This window comes from Ahaetulla prasina, chromosome 2 (assembly GCF_028640845.1).
Source record: "Ahaetulla prasina isolate Xishuangbanna chromosome 2, ASM2864084v1, whole genome shotgun sequence".
NCBI classification, from domain to species: Eukaryota; Metazoa; Chordata; class Lepidosauria; order Squamata; family Colubridae; genus Ahaetulla; species Ahaetulla prasina.
The window spans coordinates 241,645,248-241,666,449 of NC_080540.1; the positions used below are offsets into that span (position 1 = coordinate 241,645,248).

The 21,202-nt window shown below is 35.7% G+C and overlaps 2 protein-coding genes across 3 annotated transcripts in view; both read left to right on the plus strand.

The window, feature by feature from the left end:
• Positions 1 to 281: 281 nt before the first annotated feature.
• Positions 282 to 2,244, plus strand: CKS2 (CDC28 protein kinase regulatory subunit 2). Its single transcript, XM_058169963.1, has 3 exons — positions 282 to 452; positions 1,206 to 1,333; positions 1,813 to 2,244. The coding sequence occupies exons 1-3, from the start codon at positions 394 to 396 to the stop codon at positions 1,863 to 1,865; spliced, it is 240 nt and encodes a 79-aa protein (XP_058025946.1). The 5' UTR covers positions 282 to 393; the 3' UTR covers positions 1,866 to 2,244.
• A 2,397-nt stretch (positions 2,245 to 4,641) lies between these two features.
• SECISBP2 (SECIS binding protein 2) overlaps positions 4,642 to 21,202 on the plus strand; it is a 28,516-nt gene continuing 11,955 nt past the window's right edge. The window contains exons 1-14 of one of the 2 annotated variants that reach the window (XM_058166125.1): positions 4,642 to 4,796; positions 7,629 to 7,777; positions 8,693 to 8,936; positions 9,419 to 9,587; positions 10,056 to 10,288; positions 11,449 to 11,512; positions 11,900 to 12,057; positions 12,530 to 12,679; positions 13,884 to 13,985; positions 15,684 to 15,821; positions 15,976 to 16,114; positions 17,664 to 17,833; positions 19,202 to 19,373; positions 20,769 to 20,928. In XM_058166125.1, coding sequence (XP_058022108.1) covers positions 4,767 to 4,796; positions 7,629 to 7,777; positions 8,693 to 8,936; positions 9,419 to 9,587; positions 10,056 to 10,288; positions 11,449 to 11,512; positions 11,900 to 12,057; positions 12,530 to 12,679; positions 13,884 to 13,985; positions 15,684 to 15,821; positions 15,976 to 16,114; positions 17,664 to 17,833; positions 19,202 to 19,373; positions 20,769 to 20,928 — 2,078 coding nt within the window. In that variant the 5' untranslated portion in view covers positions 4,642 to 4,766. The remainder of the gene's footprint in view (positions 4,797 to 7,628; positions 7,778 to 8,692; positions 8,937 to 9,418; positions 9,588 to 10,055; positions 10,289 to 11,448; positions 11,513 to 11,899; positions 12,058 to 12,529; positions 12,680 to 13,883; positions 13,986 to 15,683; positions 15,822 to 15,975; positions 16,115 to 17,663; positions 17,834 to 19,201; positions 19,374 to 20,768; positions 20,929 to 21,202) is intronic. The other variant, XM_058166126.1, reaches the window with a different exon arrangement.

A 21,202-nucleotide genomic window follows, 5' to 3' on the forward strand; every position in this document is an offset into this window, starting at 1 on the left:
AAGCAGCTCTTGGCCACCACCCCGCCGGAGATATTGTAATCGTATATCGTTCCGTCAGAGGGAGACAGACAAAACCCGCTAGGTCCCAATAACCAACGTCTGAACATTGCAAGCGAGTGTATTTACCGCCGCCGCCCCACCCCGCGTTGCGCCTTGGCGCCTCGCCTTTCTGATTGGTGGGAACGGAGACAAACCTAGGAGAGAGTCAAATAGCAACAGACCGAGACCACGTGACGGCGCGCGCTCCCATTAGTTCGGGGCTCCCTTCCAATCAGCGGTGAGATGTCGGATTCAAATTGGGTCGGGTGCTGTGTTGCCTTCACGGCAGTCGGTTAGTGACGAGCTCTGGGGCCGGAGGGGGATTTCGCTGTGGTCGCCGCCATTCCTCTCATAATGGCTCATAAGCAGATCTATTATTCGGATAAATACTTCGACGAAAACTACGAATACCGGTACGGGAACGGGGAGGCTCGTGTTACTTCGTTTGTGCCGGGGCGTGTGGGGGGGAGAGAGGGGGGGAATGGCTGAAGTCGGCTTTCGATCAATTTGCCCTTGCCTGGATACACAGAAGCGAAACAACGAGCGGTTGGCCGCCTCAGAGATTGTAACAAAAAGGAGAGCTGGGGAGCTTCAGGGATTATTTAGGAAACGCCGAGTGAAAGGTGGCATCAATGCTCACCAAAATCACCTTTATAGGTAGAAGCCGCCAGTGCTAAAGTACAGTAACCGCCTGATTGTTTTCATACACTCGATCTCTGAGGGAGCAACTTTTCTGGCTTTCCACCCTGAACTCTATCCTGACCGCAACTTTGGGAAAAATAATAATAAAGAATTGGCTGATCCGGGGTTAGCTCTCGGGGAAACCTAATGACTGAGTGGGCGTTGGCCGCAGGAATGGTTCTTTCTTTGTGCATCTTCTAGATTTAGGGAAATAGCTTGATTGTGCATGGTGTGAATATTGAATATTTGTTTGTGGAACTGCAAATTTAACGTAATATTAGATAATCCTTTGAAAGTATCTGAATGCTGCCATTGTGGATTACGTAACTTCAGCCGAAGCAGGATTCTAAAGAATTTCAATCACTTCCAAAAAGTAATGGATTTTTATAGGAAACTTTATTTTACTCATAACTGGGTTCATGCATATGGAGTCAAAACTAACCATTTTATGTGTGAGATTGATGTATACGTTTTAACTGTAATAGGCATGTGATGTTGCCAAGAGAGCTCTCAAAGCAAGTACCAAAAACACATCTAATGACTGAGGAAGAATGGAGAAGGCTTGGTGTTCAGCAGAGTCTTGGCTGGGTCCACTATATGATTCATGAACCAGGTAAAATAAATGCAGGTTTTACATTTTTAAAAAATATTTTCCCTGTAGACTTCATGTTGCATTGATGTGAATGGTGAGTTTTTGCATAATCTACTGAAATATTTGTGTATTTCCTTTGTGGTCAACATTTTTTCCCCTTCTATCATCCGGGAATTGAAGGGAAAAATACAAATAGAGTGTCTTATGTCAATTAAGCTAAATTGTATAGTTCTTGCTTTGTGATACAAAATACTTTGAATACATTTTGTTTAGCAAACTTACATGTCTTAATAAATGTGAAATATTTAGTTGTGCTATGACTTCACAATTTGTTTTGAACATGTTGGACTAAAGTCTATTTGAAAGTCTATATTTGAAAGGGGATTATCCTTCCCAAGTCAGTTAGAATGGCAGTGATAAAGGGATGTGTTTAATCGGCATGATTGGCAAGTGTAAGCTTTCATAACAGGCATAAACAAATTTCTATTTTTCTCTTGCAGAACCACATATCCTTCTTTTTAGAAGACCACTTCCAAAAGGCCAACAAAAATAACTTCTCTAAATTTCTGAAATTTTATGTACAAATGTATATATGTTGGTAGTATTCAGTGAATACTTGAGAAAAATGTACAAATAAGTCATTACCTGTGCATGAGCTGTATTATTCACAGCAACAGAGCTCAGTAAAATGCAAAGTTAAGTTGGCTGCTATGATCTTGAACTCTCATTGTTAACAAGTGCCTATTTGCTCTTGTCAATTTTGTTCAATAAAGTTTACAACTTACATGTAATGTGTTGATTATAAAATCTTCAATGATCTTTGGTTTATATTAGCAATGTATCTTTCTATAACTATTAGAGCAATTCATCCTGTGGTTTTTCAACTCCTAAAATAGGTCTGAAGAAATAAACCTGTTTTTGAAATTAAATAATGGTATGTATTTCATGGATGTTAATTTCTTAATCTAATTTCCATACAGCATAAGAAAACTTGTCCAAATTTTTTAATAACAGCTGGCTTATTTCTCAGATCCTGCCTATATTTCTGAGATTTCCTAATAGATCAGCTAGTCATAAATATCACCTGCTGTGAAACTAAGAAAATTGTCCATCTCTCAAAAACATGAGACTTATGGGTAAAACCAATTGACAAAATCATACTGATTTGTGGTAATAACTTGTTTCCAAAGTGCTTATGGATCAATTGCTCTGTTACCTCAAAAATCTTTCCCAGTATTGATGATAGAATGAGTCTTACTGTTTCTGGAAATGTATTCTGTTTTTGAGAATTTCTCAAGGATAAATATTTGGCTAAACTACAGTAAATTCCTTAAATACTCTAGGATGCAATTCATCTGACTCTGGAGATTTAAACTGAAATGCACATTTCATCACCTTGTTTATCAATCTCATACTCCAACAGGCTGGAAGATTGAGCTGAGAGTAACAAGATATTCTTTAATATAGCTAATTGTTGAAGTATTACATTTAGAGATGGTAAAAATATAGGAGCTACATATAACAGGGAAATAATTGTTTGGAAACACTACATTTGAACAGGACTTGGGTGTGGTTATTGGCAAGATGAGTCAGCATTCTGATACACCCATGAGAAGGTAGGTTACAGACTTGGCTTGCATTTTAAGAATTGTGTCAAGGGTGCATGAAGTCATTCCATTTGTTACTGGTGCAATGACATCTGGAATTTCATGTCTGATTTAGAGCTTTACATTTCCTGAATAATATTAATAGGTTTTTGTACAGCAGGTGTGTCCAGCCCACAAATTGCATGTGGTCCTGGATAGCTATCAGTTTGTAAAGTTATGTAATATGTGATTTTAGTGATATTTATATAAACTCTATTACATACTTTATTTGCAGCCTGAGACAAGCTAAAAGGTTGGACAGCCATGCTATGGAGCAGAGGTGTCAAACTCCTCTGGGCCGCATCAGGAGTTTGTTTCCCCTTTGGAGGGCTGGGATGGGCGTGGCCTGGTCATCATGGCTGGGGCCGGTCTTGCTGTGTCTGGGATGGCCCTGCAGGCCAACTCCACAGCCTATTGCAAGCTGGATCCAGCTTGTGGGACGTGTGTTTGACATGTCTTCTTGAAAGGATTCAGAGGATATAATAAAAATTGTATTGAGACAACATGCTTTATGAAAATAGGCTGAAGGAACTTAAGTTGTTTGGTTCTCCACAGCCCCCCAGTCGTCTGGGGGTGGGGAGAACCAAGGGAGGCATGATAATATAGAACAAAAAGAAAAGTCGCAGAGAACATGGTTGAAAATTTCCATGGCCACAGAAACCGACCAGAAATAGGTATAAGTTGCAGCTACCTGTATATTGTTTAAATAACTTTCTAATAGAGCTTTACAATAGTGGAACAGGCTCCTTTTGGCGATTGTGAATTCTCTACCTATGGACATTTTTAATAACGACAGCCATTTCTCATGGATGTTTTAGTTTTTCTGCACATCAGAGGGCTGGGCTTAGATCTTTATGGTCCCTTCCAACTTTATGATTTCATGATACAGTCCTACTAAAACTTCAGAGCATGACAGAATATCCTTTTCTAAGACTGAAACTTGTGAGTAGTGCCACTTTTTCTGTCTTAAGTGTTTCTCCCAGCATTTGGAATACTGATTCCCTTTTCTGAACTAACCCCTAACCTTTATGTGATGTGCCTGTACTGAACAATAATGAATTTTCATTATGGAGTCTGTCTCCAATCCCCATTTATCTAGAACTTATTCAACACAATTTCACAGAATACTGAAGAGGATGAATGAAACTGTATGTATACTGCATGCTACTTTAAGCCCTCCACATAAAATTTGAAATATATACTTAAAATACATGCAGCGCATTTAATGAGGCAAACAGGTCCCCAGAATGTCTTCTGCTTAAAAAAATCAAACAACTATAGATGAGATCTTAGTAATACATAGTATAGGCTTGCAAAATATCAAGTGTGAAATGAAAGAGCAGCTTCCCAGGGCAATTCAGATGTATAGGGTTTTATGTGACTTAATTTTGAAGGAGGAAAAAGCGTCTACTGACACGAACTTCCAGAAAAATTGGAGAATAGCGTTGTATTGTAGCCAAGGTTTCTGTCACTTCCTCTCGGAGATTGCGTACCGAAAGCTCTCACGACGGCCTGCTCTGCCTCTGTAGCTGGATGCGGCTTCCCGCCCGCTCAACCGCGACCCGGCGCGACTTCTTCGGGAGAACCTTCGAACACTTCCGCCTGCAAGCTTCTCTTTGGCTCTGGCGTCATGACGACCGTCACGGGACGACTACACTGCTGCTGATTGGCCGTGACCCCGGAGGCTCCGGTGTCGCTTCCATGACGGCTTTTGTGCGCGCTAGCTAGGTTTGTGGTGGAGGGTAGGGTAGAAGTCGCCGTTAGAGAGGCATTGACCTTTGCTTGCCCCTTTCTTTTTTCCCCCCGCCATGACTTCAGAACGGGGAGCGGGCAATGAGGTAAGCGGGGAAACGGCGGTCAGGCTGGGTCTGCGGAGAACTAGAAATAAAGACCGGCTTTTCTTTAAATCGCCCTGGCCGTTGTTATGTAACCGGCAGCGAAAAGTAAACTCCCCTCCCCCCACCACCGGGATCCCGGTAAAGAGAAAGAAAAGGAAGCCTCTGCCTTGGTAAACCACGTCGCTTGCTTTACGACGTGAGCCTCGAAGTGAAGGTGTAAGATGGGGAGTCCTTCCTTCTCTGCGGAAGGAAAAGCAAATACAAGCGAAGATCGATCTGGTGGGCGCAGCCAATGGCCCTTAGGAAAGGCACATCTCCAGTGTGTTTTCACAACCCGCTAAATCGTAGTTAATGAATTGTAGCGGAAAGTCCGAAGCCAAACAAAATGCGTCACATTAAACCGTAGTGTAGTTATTTTCGTTTTAGATCAAGTTATTTGAATACAAACTGGCGTGTTTGTTAACCATGGCTTACTGTTAAAATATGTGAGCGTAGCAAATATACTGTAAACATTATCATTACAGGAAATTAATGGATTCCATTCCGCTTCCAAGGTGGCTAAAATTAAAATGAATTTTGCCTTTGGAATTTTTTTTTTTCAGTAGTGTATTTGGCCTTGCACCTAATTTCTGTTCTCTAAAGGAGTGAAAGGGTTGCCATTCCTCTCCATTTGTTCGTTTTTCAAGGACAGTCATATTTTAATGCCAAAACTTCCCACAAAAAGCTAAAGTTTAGGAGACAGGGCTTTTTCCAATAAAAGGAACCTATTTTGTTCACTGAATATATTTATTATCTGACTTTCAAGATTTGTCTCAGATAACATAAGGTACCTTACAATATAAAACCGTATTGTAATTTCATTTGTAAATGTAAATAATTTCAAATAAGCTGAACAGCTTCTGAAATTGAGCTCCACACCCAGGAATTAGATAATGTGCAACAATATCATTTTCTTGATATTAATATACAAATGGTTTGCCATTGTCTTCTTCCAGAATTTTAACCTAGTTTAATTAAAAATATTGGCACAACTATTTAAAGAGGCAGGGAGAGAGAATTATAATATAAGAGTAGCATTGGCAAAACTGCCGAAGATAACTTTATCAGAAAAAGATGGCAGCAAGTAATGGTCTTTGCATATATATAAAATATTATTTAAAATAATATTTGTAGCCAAATTAAAACTAGATGATGCAATAGATCATTAGTATTGCTTCTTAGTGAATTTACTAGCTTTTCTTCTGAGAGCAAAATGCATCCAGGAAAAAGTATTCTCTGCTTTAATTTTGCCATATTGCCTGACACTCCTAGTCAAAGAGAGTTCTTATTATTTAAGTTTATTCACATCCTCTCTCATTAAGCTAAGATTCAAAATCATTCAAAATGAACCAGACAGTTATTCTACGTGGAGATAGAACCAGCAAGTATGCGGTTTCATATGGTTTAATAGAACATATACAAGCACATTAACAATATGTATTGTGATTCCTGACAGAATAAACCAATTTACTTCAACAATATGATTGGGAATGTTCTAGAAGCTTAAAGATAACTGAGTCTAATTTCTTGGCTCATTACATGGTATAGAACAAGGGGAATTGCAGGTACAAATATTTAATATTTCACTCGGATGGGGTGGGCTTTTATACACACACACATACACACACACACACACACACTTTGGCTAAGGTTGTATAGTATATGTTCTTTTCAGTTTTTAATTTATGAATTATTTATTTCATCAAAAGGATATAATTAGCTAGTGGCTGAAAAAAATCTGTGATGTAAAGTTGCAAAATTTTCAAAATATTTAATTATTTCAACGTATTCAGATTGTCAAAGAAATGTAAAAATTATTCAATAAGCATACTTTAGCTTAATATTTTTTGCAATGTGATTTAATGTGTATATTTCAAATTTTGATTAAATGGGCACTTACAGGCAATATAAATTTGCCAGATTATGATTGCATTAATTGCAAAAATAAATAATTCATATTTTTGACCGAAAGCCCTTAAGTTTCCTGCAGTGTCTCTAGAAATAACCACTAGAGGGTGCACAGTGAATGGGCATTTAACTGCTAGCTGAATAACTTGCTTCAGTTTGGTCGCTGCTTTATAAATGAAAGTTAACATAGAGCCAATGCAAACATACCACAGTGTATATGCATATTATTATTTTCAGCTCAAATCAATGAACTACAGGTCTTCTTCACTGAATGTTACAGATTATAATCTACTGTTGTGGTCTAGTATGAATTGTTAGATATTTTTTTAACTGCCCTAACTAGGGGTGAAAAAGAGTGATTGGCCCAAAGTCACCTGGCAACTTCTGTACTTAAGGGAGGATTAGAATCTTATCTCCCTACTTGTCCAGCTGCTACACCATGCTGATATTCTCTTTCTCTCTACATATACAAACATGCATAGGTACATTTGCTAGGCGTGTGTAATAAGATCACATGTTTCCTCTTTCCCAAACTTCTACTTTAAATTACATCTGACATTTAAACTTGTAATGCAAGACTGCAACTGGGGTAAATGCGAGATTCCTGCAAAAGAAGAGAGATTGCAAAAAGGGAGGAACTCCCTGAAGCCTATAGAAAGTCTTTTAACTTAATTTAATAGCAGAGATAGAAGAATATGTGTATCTATTGTCTATAATATCTTTGCTATTGATTGTAATTATCAAGAGAATATACAGTTGGCATTTTAATGTCTTCATTCTTGTTTGAAGAGCAGAAGAATCATATTTTTTCCCATGTACATGCATAACGTTTTAACTGATTGTAGATAATCTGAAAGCGTATGTAATCAAAACTTATTTTTAAAGCAGGGCATCAAGTTATCAGCAGAGGTCGAACCATTTGTCCCCAAATTTGCAGCAGTAACAGTGGCATGGCCAGAACCCTCAGAAGCATGTGTCTTTCCTGGATATTATACAACATGCTACCCATATGTTCAGGAGCCATCTGTGAATAAGTATGTACACCTTTATGTCTCAATTTTGAGGAAACTTAACTTCCCAAGATCTTGAATGTAATTTTCTAAATTTGGTGAACTACATTTATTGGTTATTTATTTAAGCAATCTATATGGCTCCCCATTTCAACAATAATTCTGAGTGATATCATTGAAATGTTCCTTCAATATTTTAGGCTACAGTATTTAGTGTATTTCTTATGAGACACTTCAGAGTTGATGATTGACTTAGGGCTTTTTCTCATCCCTTACTTTTATTATCTGTGGAATAAGAATAAGAACAAAGTTTAAATGGAAAGAAGAGAAGATAATTAAAGATAAAGAAAAAAACTTTTGAGATACCAGTTCCTTTTTTTGTTAGTTGTTTTGCTGTTGGAACAAAAATATAGCTTACCTTTTAGTCATTAAAGGGAAAATCCTATTTATATAAAACAATTCATTTCCAGAAACAGATAAATATTGATATTTTCACAACTTGTGATCTTCATTATAATGTTCTGTTATATGTTGATCAGAAATCTAAACATCTAGTGCTAGCATTTAGAACTGAAATATTTTCCAGCTATCCTCTTTTCTTTCTTGGTATAGTACTGCTTGCAATTTATGGAAGAAATTCTACATCTGTAACCTAACACATGTACTTTTGAATTTTGTGAATCAGCTTTCATTCCGTATACCATGTTGCTTTATGTTTATTTCTTCTCAAAAAAATCGTAGCAAAATAAACCAAGTGATTTGTGACAACTTTAGAAAGCCATGTTTCTGCATTATAACAATTGTTTCATTTGAATACCACGCATGCGATAATATAAAATAAAAATATACCTCTACAGTGGGATTATTTTCCTACTACAAAATGTTGATATGTTTGAGTAACCTGTTCCACTAAAAATAAATATGCTTATTCTGTTTAAGACAACAGCTATATATTGAAGAAGTACCATGGGATACCTCGACCTGTCTTTCTCAGCGTGCATCTCAAAATCTTACAGGATGTACTTCTCTTGAGGAGTGCACCAATTCTCCATATTCTCTTACTGCCACACCAAGAACACATGCAGTTTCCAGCTTCCAGAGTCAGAACATTTCTAGTAAACAGGGTAGAGAGTACATACAACACACTTCTTTGATCAGAAAAGAATGCGCTACTTTATCCAGGGTAAGTGATAACAGCTTAGATAGCCATTTTCTGTTTTTTCTGTATTCTCACCTCTTGCTCTTCATTTTTAAAGGAGTTAATACTGTTGAACACTGCCAGAATGAGAACCTGTGGTCCGCATTCCGGCATGCTTTTTGATCCTTAGCTGTCATTGGAGTCACAAATAATGACTCCTAAATAAAGATAAAGAGCCTGATTACACAATTAGATTCACTGTTTCAGCTGTGACCTAAGGGCCGCCTTTTACATTAATCCCAGGGAAAAATATACTCTCTTGTCAGTGTCTTTTCTTTAGCGTAATTTGTGTTTTTTTAAAATGTTCATTTTATTTTGCATGTTTTATTTTAATAACTGTTGAGTATTTGAATAAATGTAAATAATATAAGTGGAATAAATAGGGAAATCATTTAGAAAAATCATATTTTCTAAATGATTTCAAAATCATTGGAATATGTATTGTTTTTCTTTGTTATTTTGTACAGAGACAACTGAAAAATAATGAAACTAGACTGGAGGATAAAAGGCCTAATGGAAGTGATTTTACCTGCAGATCAACAGAAAATTCACCTTATATTGCTCTGCAGAGCAGGAATCCTATTAAATGTGATATACTGACTCACATGATTGGAAAAAAAGAGGCCAGGATACACAGTGAGATCATTTTTAGATTACATATATTAAACAATATATTTAAAAATTGTTAAAATGCAGAACTTTCCCATCTACACAGAAAAATTATTCTGAAATGTTCTCTCTATTGAAATGAAGTTCATAGAGAAGTCTTTGAGAGAAAAATATCAGATTTTGGACGTAGCTGAAACAGGGCACAGTTGTATGCATCTACAAATTTGACACCTAAATCAAATGGGAGGGGAATGAAGGGAAACAACCTAATTAGAACTGAGCATGCTTAGTGCGGATATAATCATCGGCTGGCTTGACTGGGGAAAGAGATGAAAATCAAGATAGTATACAGGGTGGTAGAATGCAGCAGCTTGAGTCTTTTAACAGAATAATTTGTTTCAGGATTTGGCCTAAATATAATAACTTTAAAATAGTAAACTGATTATGGCTATTGAAAAAGGTAACCATTAGTGTTTACATTTTGTTTTAAATTAGATAGGCCTATTAAAGTTATGAATGGGAAGTTCAAGCAAATTCCAAACGCTGAGCATCTACCAGAACCTGCCTTTGAAATGACCTTGTCAGATTTCCCAAAACTCCAAGACCTAGAAAGTAACAATCTCCTGGATCTTCAAAAGCATGCATGGGGGCCAGTGGGCTCAGCAGAAGGAGATAAGCTGCCTCTGACACCTCCAGGAAAACTTGCAATTTCAAACATAACCAAAGAGGTTAGCCACTGGATAGTGTTTGAGATGTTGAACATAGAGGTGTTGATACAAAACTATTTGCTGATCAGTACAACTGCCAATCTCTTTTAAGGAAAAATGAATAGAAATATATCTCTATCAATAATGTCAATTCCATTGCATGTTAGATAAAATTTGGAACTGAATTCTTAGTTACCAAAAATGTTCCTCTAAGTCTTCTTAAAATGACCTTCTGATCATTTTATATATTATCCTGTTTGGGGGAGAAAAAGCAAAAACTTAGTTTGATTTATATTAAAAAAAGTTGGGTTGGCAACTAAAAATGATTCATTTTTTTTTACACTTGTGTATATAATATTTTTTGTATTGGTTGGTTTATTCCGCTCTGTAATAATTTTGTAGTTATCTCATAGTGAGATCAATGCATTGAATGCATTAATATAGCTTAAGTTTTGTACTGTCTAGCAGGTAATAAATATTAACAAATCATGCTTGCTAAATAAAAAAATTAAGACAGCCAAGTATTTATTGGGCAAATGTGACTTTTGGTGTATGGTGGTTGTGTTAAATGGGTCTATAAATCAAACTTCAGCCATAGATTTTTTTTTTCAAAAAGTTTTGCTCAGTTAAAAGATTTAATTTCTTCAGTCCTTTTTACTACCCCCCCCTTCTTTTATGAGTTTAGCTTCATTTATTACATACAAATAGATAGGAAATTCAGAGTTATAAGTAGTAATGACCAATTTGCAAAATATAAACCCATCTATTTCCAACAAATTTTGTATAAGAGACTTAAAGATTTTAAAAATAAGGATTTAAAAGGATAAGATTTTTATGCCTGTGTGGCAAAAAAACCCGCTGTATGTATGTATGTATTTGTATTTTATTTTCAATGGCTCTTGTAATTTGTAGTTGAACGTAACTAAATATGGATTTTCCATTGTACATAAATTACATACTGGATCCCGAAGAATTCCTTTAATGAAGCAAGATGTTTTCTGCAACAACTGAAGCTATTCTGGAGCAGTTTTTTTATTTTATTATGAACTATTATTTAATTTATTATCATGGTGAGGCTTTACTTTCTGATTGACGCTTGAGCAGAGGTGCATGTGATAAATCATTTTTAAATTACACTAAGTTGTACATATTTTCAACCAAGGTGTTCATATTTACTATAGGGTGAAGTATATCGGAAAAAGCATTTACCAACAAGACCCTTAAGTTCTTCATCAGATCCCGGAGGTAAGCACTATCCAGCATGATATAACTTGGCTTCACGTTGATGCTGTATCCTGCTACTTTAGAATTTAAAGCATTAAGTCACATTCCAGTTCTTAATGTGCTTAAAATCCATTCATGCTGTAGATAAAATATCCATACATGTAATTAGTTGTTTCAACATATACATTAATCATTGGGGCCCTCCTGTTTTCATTTTATACATAAAATAGAAATCATGATTTCATATGAGGTCAACTCTTAGTTTACTCTGATATTAGTTTGAATAATATAATCCTCAGTTCCTCAGGCAAGAAAATAACCAGGCTCAAAGAGCACCAAAGACCCCTAATTTCAACTGTTAAGTTTACTCTGGTATTAATTTGAATAAAATATTCTGTCTGTTCTCAGTTCCTCAGGCACATCGAGACCTTTTCACTGAAATACCCTTATCTTGGGCCACTGTGCTTTCTCAAACTCCCAAAAAAGTTGTTCCAGTTCCAGCTTCAATTCTGGCAAGCAATCATTCTGGAAGTAAAAAAATAGATAATACGCCTGAGGATTACAAGGTATGAAGTTTCCAAGCTCTTTCACTGTTTTATAATTAACCAGAACTTTAGTGAACCTGCAATATAAAATATTTAAATGCATGGATTTGTAACAATGATAATAGTGATAAAAATCAAACACATGAATTGTACTCTTGCCTTGAATTAATGAAATCTATTTCTCTAGAATATTTTTAATACAAGTGGTATAAAAATGTTTTAAATATATGAAATTAAGTAACCCACGTTTTTCTTTCTTTTTCTGTGCATAATGACTCTCCTGATCAACTTTCATTGATTTTCACTACATACCTCTTCTATTTATATTTGTTATTTATCTACATCTATTTAGATTTATATGTCCGCCCATCTTAAATGTCTCTGGGCAACTCATGATAACAGTAAACCAATAAATAAAGGTTTCTTTGCTACAACACAGTCTTGGCTTTGTTTTATATCTCCTAAGAAATTATATTTATTTCTACTTATACAGCAATCAGAAAGAAGAGAAAATGCAGGTAATCTTGAAGAAACAGCAAATAAAAAGAAGAAAAAGAAGAAAAAAAAGAAAACCAGATCATGCAGTGAAATAGAAAAACTTCATATCCAGAGGATTTTAATTCAAGAACCTCCAAGAATTCAGGTGCTAAAGCTAATTATCTGACTCAAGTATTTATTTATTTATTTATGTGCTTATTTATTTATTTATGGCTTTGCTTGATGCCCTTAGCTTAGTAAAACCCACTGAAAATTCATCTTAGAGCGTAACTAATATTACATTAGAAATAGATTGCTTTATTACTTACTTCAACTGATTTCAGCTGCACATTCTTAAATCTCTCATTCGGGTTTCTTCTGAGAGAAAGAAACTTACTAAACACATAAGTTTAATAAATAATAGCTTTCGAAAATGGTTAGTGGCTAGTTCATGTGCTTTAGTTTTGTATTTATTTTCTGCTTTAGAGGTCAAAAACTTTCAAGTACATTATCCTTCATAACTTATCACACAAGACTATTGAAAATATATGTTCCATATTCCTTTATGCCTAGTGGATATATGCCTAGTGGATATATGAAAGATGTGAGATGCAATCATGAGAATTCAGAATCGGAAATTGGAGAGTCTTAGTTATTACGTCAACTTAGTTACTTAATTATATCAAAATTAAAAATATTGTTTCTTTACATAAGACAGATGTCGCTTCTCTTTTTAATCACTTCACATAAAAATAAGGAAAAATATTCAGAATGTAGAACCCGGCATAATACTATAATGAGAGAGAGGGAAAAGGAAGGTTTGCTTCTAGGGAATAGTGTAATACAGCTTAAACCAGAGATAAATAATCTTTGGAGGCCAAGGCCACTGTAGGCTAGAACTGTATCATTCACATGAATAGTTCTTTGAACTTCAGTTTGAGCTTTGGTGGCGGTATTAGGGGTTTTTCTGTCTTATGTGGCTTATACCTTTTCTTTTGTGTTTCGCACTTTAAAATGGTAAGAAAACATATAACCAATATTTGCAGCATGATTAGAAAAGACTGTGTTGCCTTGAGAAAGAAAATTCAAGTGGCTTCTTTCCTGGTGATATTCAGGGAGCTATTAGACGTAACTGTCTACCCAAAACTTGGAGCAGAGCAATGGTTGAGCTTCTTTTAGATGGGTCTTTTATTTATATGTTTGTCTTTGAACCACTCATGATTCATTGGTGGGTGGGTGGTATTGTTCTTGTTTTAATTGTAAGTCATTTAAAAATCGCAGGGAGTTAGGCAGTCTCTGAATTGTATTTGTAAATAAATAAATTGTTTCCTACCCAGATCTACTCAAACAATCTACTTTGATTTACACAGGATGTTGAAGAATTCCCAGATTTAGCAGCTGCTTTTGACAGAAAACATAAACAGGCTACTGAAAATATTCCTTGTTTAACACCTATTATGGAGAAGACTAAAGTAAGAGTTACTATTTGTCTCTATTTTCACTTTTAAATGAGTATTCATTATTTTTATTTTTTATGTATATTTGTTTTATCATAAAAGGTAAAATACAAAACAGAAAAACAAAACAAAACAAAAACATATGTCCAGGCCTAATAACAAAAAAGAAAAAAATGGCATATGAAAAAAGAGAGAAAAAGGTGATCCAATGCCAAGTAAATTTAACATCATTTTTTTAAATGGCTGGGGTTTATTCTTTCATTTCAAATTGGTCCTGAGCACTTTGCTCAAGTGTATTAAATATCATGAAAAATAAATGCAGTGGACTTCATTTATCAGTTCCCTAATAAATGATATCAGTCATAATAAAGAAATTGGGAATAAAAATAAGAGGAAGATACACTGACCGAAATTTCCTTTGTCTCCACCAGTTCTGCAATCCAGGGAACAGGAAGGTGATATGATATAAAGTATCAATATCACCTTTCTTAATCAAAATTCTTGAAGGCTGCAAACACTCCTCATTGGGTTTCTTAGAAAATAAAAATAACAGAGAGCTGCAGCATTAGAAAATAAATTTGGAAAAATATCCTTGCTGTTTTGCATTTTCATAAAAGGGTGTCTTGCTAATTTTATGGTTGGCAATTTTTGTGAATAGGTAAGTTCCCATGAAAGGTATTTTGTGAAACATACACCTTATAGTCTCAAAACTGCTTCATGGCTCCCAATGTATTAAGCATTGCTGCTCTATACCCATTAGAAAAGCTTTGATAATTACTTGGATCCAAAGTTGTTTGTTCATGACGACATCCCCATGCGTGCAAGATGGGATTTTTTAAAACAGTAACAGTTGGAAGGGACCTTGGAGGTCATCTAGTCTAACCCCCTGCTCACACAGAGACTGCCAAACTGCTGACCTTTCTGATCGACAAGCTCAGTGTCTTAGCCACTAAGCCACCTCGTCAGGATGGACAATCTTTATTACATATGGCACAGAAAGATATGTGAAACTAAAGAACTGAAGCAGGAATAGATGCACATGTGAAAGCATCCATGGAAAATCAGTAATAGCTCAGGCTGTTAGAAGCCTGTTATTAGAACACAGCAGCCTGCAATTACTGCAGGTTCAAGCCCGGCCCGAGGTTGACTCAGCCTTCCATCCTTTATAAGGTAGGTAAAATGAGGACCCAGATTGTTGGGGGGGTAATAAGTTGACTTTGTAAAAAATATACAAATAGAATGAGACTATTGCCTTATACACTGTAAGCCGCCCTGAGTCTTCGGAGAAGGGCGGGATATAAATGTAAAATTAAAAAAAAAAAAGTTGAATCCAAACCTGTCATCATAATTTTGGAGTTAGTAACTAAAATCCTATTAACTCATGAATAATACCTCATAAGAACTTAGATCAGTAAATTAAAATCTACAAGTAGTCCTCGTTTTGGAACCAGCAACTTAGTCATTAAGCAATGTGGTTACTAAGTGAAACAGCAACGATATGTATGTTCTTACTTCAGCTTTCCTTTGCTTTACAGACCTGCAAACATTGTAAATAAAAAGACTGGTTGCAAAGTTTCTTTTTCATCACCATTGTAACTACAAACTGTTGTGAAACAAGTCAACTGCTAAACATGGACTACTTGTGTTTAGATTACTCAACTGAGCCATAGTTTTTCACTCTTCATACCTTTTTCATTGTATTTGTTTTCCAAGGTAATCACAAAGCTGACATTTGAGTCTCATGACCGTTCTCCTCCAAAGGAATTATTAATACCTAAGCCAGATGTATTATCAACAAGAAAAATAGGCAAACAGGATTCACCAGCTATAATAGAAAAAAAGAAAATGCAGGTAATTTTTTTCTTTCTGCGTTACATTAACTTGCTTGTGAATTATAGAAATATTGCTGGATAGGTATGCTCACATTGTATTTCTTAGATAAAATTTGGAATGGGAGAAAATTTGTGGGGTTGTTTTTTTTGTTTTTTGTTTGTACTTCCTACAGGGTACTCTGCCATCTAAGAAAAACAGAAAAAAGAGTCAGATTCCCGTACAGCTTGATTTAGGGGGTATGCTGGCAGTTTTGGAAGAAAAACAGCATGCAGAAAAATTAAATCAATCATTTAAACCTCTGGTGCTTTCAGGTATGCTTTTGATACTGTTTCTCTAGATGATGACATTCAAATCTATCACTCTTTCTATTTTGTATTATCTTCTAAGGTGAGGTAATTATTGAAAGACTTCAATAGAAGGAATAGAAAGAAAGAATTCAGAGAAAGGATATTATTTTATTATTTATTCACAGCAATTTGAAGTCAAAGCTACCAGTTTTTTAGCTGGTGTCATATGCATCAGGTTTTTCCATGTAATGCTTTTTCTTGCCTGTATTTTGCCCTTGTTTTTATTACATTATTTCAATATTTGTTTTGTTTTCCTATACACAAGCTTCAATTTTTAATTTGCATCAATGCTTGTTCTTGGCTGTATTTTATGTAATCAGCCAGTGCATGCTTTTCTTCTTCAATAGCTCGTTTGATTTAAGTAAACCACTGTCTCCATTATGTGGGGCAGGTATAATCTATCAAAACCATTATGGGGATATATTGCATAGCTCATTAGCTTTAATGTTTTTCAGTCTAAATGGTCCACTTTTATATCATAGGTAAGGCCCAAGTATAGATGGGTTTGATAGTATTTCCACCTTTCAAATAATAATAAATTATTATTATCATGATTTGTGGGTAATCTACCATTAGATTGACAGACTTAAACACTGGATGGATAAAGTTTGTGGGAGCAATCTGAATATATCACACAAGATGTTACAATAAGTGTGGTCAGACTTTGTTATTGATCTGAAATGCGAAGTGGTAATGACTTCACTGAATTTCAATGAAAAGTTTCATGACTTCTTAAATGTACCATATTTTTCAGAATATAAGACACACTTTACCCCCCAAAAAAGTGGGTGGAAATGTCTGTACGTCTTATACAGCGAATACTGTGGCGGGGGGGTTGGTGCGGCATCGATCAGCTGTTCTAGAACAGGTGGCGGTGGCAGTGAACAGGTCGCACCAGCAGCGGCGAATGGGCTGCACCGAACAGGCCACGGCGGCAACAGTGAATGGGCTGCAGCGAATGGGCGCGGCGAACGGGCCAGATGAATACCCAATGGATGCTGGGAGGAAGAGGCAGATTTTTTTTTCTTATTTTCCTCCCAAAAATCTATGTGCATCTTATAGTCCAGAGCGTCTTATAATCCGAAAAATACGGTAATTTAAACATTTAGAGTTAAACACCAAACTGGTTTATTTGCAATAATAAGGTAAGACTGACCATAAACTTACCGGAGCAATCTGCAGTTGAGTGGATGAAGGTGCAAGAGAGAGAACAAACCATAATATTTTATCATTAAAAAAAATAGCAGTGATATAAACAAGTTTACTTTTAGCTAAAATTGGTAGGAACAGGGCAGAAGAAATTGGCAGCAGTTTACTTTTCTAAAACTACCATATTCCCAAGAGAAGGCTTGTGTAATGTATTGCTACATAAAGAAAGGAAGCTGTTCTGTTATACATTCTTGAATTCATGTGATGAGTTCACTGCTAAACCTGAATTACACTCAAATGTAAGTAATGGCTTCAGATTTAAAGCCTCCATCAGATTATATTTACATATTTATATTTGTTTCAGTTGGTGGTGGAGTAATATTGCCCACAAAGGAATCTCCCAGAGTGACAAAAACTTCACCGTCAATTCAGAAAAATACTCCACACAATCCCTTGGACTCTAGTTCTCCATTGGTCAAGAAGGGGAAACAGAGAGAAGTCCCAAAGCCAAAAAAGCCAACATCACTAAAAAAGGTACACTCCAAGTACAGTTTAGTGTAACTGTTGCTCCTTTGACCTACCAGCATTTCTCAACTATGACAACTTGAAGATGTGTGAGCTTCAGCTCCCAGAATGCCCCAGGCTGGCTGGACAATTCTGGCAATTGAAGTTGACATGTCTTAAAGCTGCCGTAGTTGAGAAACACTGTTATGGATGCTTTGGCCTTCTTTAATATTTAATACATATTATATTCTTCAAACTGTTGCTATAAAAAACATATTAAGGACTAATACATTAATCCTTAGGGATGTGGGTAAGATAGAATTTGAATGAATTCACTGTTAAGGTAGAATTGCTGAAAGAGTTTTTTGGGGACAGGCTGTTGAAATGATCAGGAATATCAAATGAATAAGCTTATTTTGACACTGTAGCATAACATTAGTATCCTCCTGTGAACTACCTTTTAATTTAACATTAAAAGATACTTATTCATGATAATATAATGCCCTAGTTTTCTCATAGGATTTCTCTCTCTGTTAATTTAAATGTTGCAATTAGCAATTGTCTGTCAAAGATGTATAACAGCCCTTCTACTGTAAAACTACATCACCAGGTCTGCCAATAGAACAGTTCAGGGTGATGTAACAAATAGTCTTCAGTTTAGTGTTTGCTGCCACTATTTTGTTTGCTTTTTCTTAAATAGGATTGTAGCAGTAAGTCCAAAAGAATGAAAATGTCTTCCCCTTTTTTGCAATTGAAGGAATTTAAGGGCGTTTAAACGAATACCTGGTTTTTTTAGTCTGTAAAGACCAAGGATGCCTGATGCATGTTACCACATTGTAATCTACATAAGACGTAAAGTGGCAAAATATATCTGCTTAAAATAGTACTGAAAATTTACTAAGAATACACATAAGTCAGATTCTTTTCTGCACTCTGGAAGATTTCATTCACAACTTGAGCTTAGATTCCGCAGTTTTTTTCTTCACAGTTAGTCATGGCTCCCAAGACAATTCCACAGAAGAAGAAAGGAAAAACGTCTAGCCAATTTCTCTTACGCTCTTTAGGTGCTAAGAGAGAGGTGTTGTTCTTCCTCAGGGATTTGGACAAGTGACCCTCTAGATTTTTGGCCCACAGTGGGTCAACATGAATAAAATCTGACCTAATGGGAATCTCTAAAAGCCTACAATACTAAAGGCATTCGTTTCAACCCATCCCATTGAGCACATGAAACAGGAATTCAGTATTTCTACATATTTAAAATCTATTCACTTGCCTTACCTTTCATGGAAAGTCAGAAAAAAGGATCCTAGCTAGAGTAGTTAAATTTTGCCTGCCAACATTTCAGGAACTAGTTAACCTTATTTGGGGAGAGCCTAATGCAAGTATTTTCTTTTTAAGATTATTTTGAAGGAGAGAGAACAGCGAAAACAGCAACACATTTTAGAACAGATGGCTACACCAAAGAAAGCTGATACTGTTGAGCAGAATGCAGAATCTGTTCCCGATGATGAGCAATTTTGTAAAGCCCCTGGAGAAGGTACAGGGTCCATCGGCAACCAGTCAAGTCCAGGTGCTTGTATTTTTTTTTAAATATGTTAATGAATAATTGGTGTGGCTTGTTTGTAATACAGCTGCTACTGCACGTAAGCCAGAGATTGTTTTTTCCTACAGTGCACAAAAAATCTTGTTTAAAAATTCTCATCTTCCTTTTGCAGATGTAATTGCCACCTTTGAGCCTTTTGTAAATAGTTAAAACCTGCAGTGGACAAGGTTGGTCTTCATTCCACCAGGCTTATATCTTAAATTGGCATCTGGGATTGCCAGGTTTTCTACATGCAAAAGGCACTGTTCAATTTAAAACAGGAACAGTAAAGAATTACCTTTCCACAGAACCTAAAGAGCTTCAAAATGCGAGGAAGAGATAATATTTCTATTTTATGCTTTAATCAAATTTTTAATGTAACTGTAACTTCAAATGTAAATATAACGATAACGATAACTTATAGTTACATTTAAAATTAATTATGCATTTAAAATCTATAACTATATATATATTTAGCACATTATATACATTTAGTATATGTGTATAACATTCTTCATTCCATTCTCAAGCAATATATAAAGTTTAACAATAAATTAAATATAAAATGCAATGAGAACATAGAATAAAGGAAAATAAAAAAATTGTTAGTAATTGTGTTTCAAATATTGCATGGTGATTCAGACGAATGGATTGAGCACTCTCCTACTTGGTATTGATTTTAACTCACTACGTGTAGTTCTTGACTTACAGTTCATTCAGTGACCCTTCAAAGTTACAATGGCACTGAAAAAGTGATTTATGACCGTTTTTCACACTTATGACCATTGTGGCATCCCCATGATCATGTGATCAAAATTCAGATACTTGGCAACTGGTACATATTTATGACCATTGCCATAAATATGTATACCAAGGTCTTGTGATCCCCTTTTGTACGAGAAAAGTCAGTGGGGAACCCAGAGTCACTTAACAACTGGATTACTGACTTATTAATTGCAGTGATTCACTTAACAACTGGGGCAAGAAAGGTTGTAAAATGGGACAGAATGCGTATAAATGTCTCACTTAACAACATAAATTTGGACTCCATTGTGGTCCTAAGCCAAGGACTACCTGTAGTCATAAATATGAATCATCTGGCCTTTGAAGGATGGTGATGTGATCATTTTAAATATTAACTGTTTGCTTTATGTACAAAGATTGTTTAAATGTTAAATAGAAATATGTAAGATGTCCTGTTCTATGATTTTCCTTTCTGTAATCTCTCCTCCTCATGTGGCCCATCACTTTTCATGCCAGTTTAACTTTAATAATTCCTTAATAGATTTATACTGGCCTAAATTAGTCAATAATATTTCTAAGGCTTCTGATCTATTAAGGGAAAAAAATAACTGTTTGTGTATACAACTTCCTTTTACTTAGATGTTGTAAAAGAAGTTGCAGAGGACCCAGTACTTCTGACGCAGAGTAGTTCAGAAGCGGATTTGAAATGTACAGAATCTAGTTGCTCCATGCAAAACTCCATTGCTCCATCACAGCTGAAACCCAGCTTTCCCAAAATCCATAGCCGAAGATTTAGGGAGTAAGTACATTGGTATCAATCATTTAGACATTGTTTCTGTATTGGGCCGGGGAGCTCTGGGAAGCGGGATGCCTGGTGATAGTTCTGGCACAAAGATACAATCTGAATAGAATCCTTACAGGGCCTGTTCAAATGTTCAGCTGAATTTGTAAAAACTTTAAAACTGGATAGAGCAGGGGTCTGCAAACTTGGCTCTTTTAAGACTTGTGGACTTCAACTCCCAGAGGAACTCTGGGAGTTGAAGTCCACAAGTCTTAAAAGAGCCAAGTTTGCA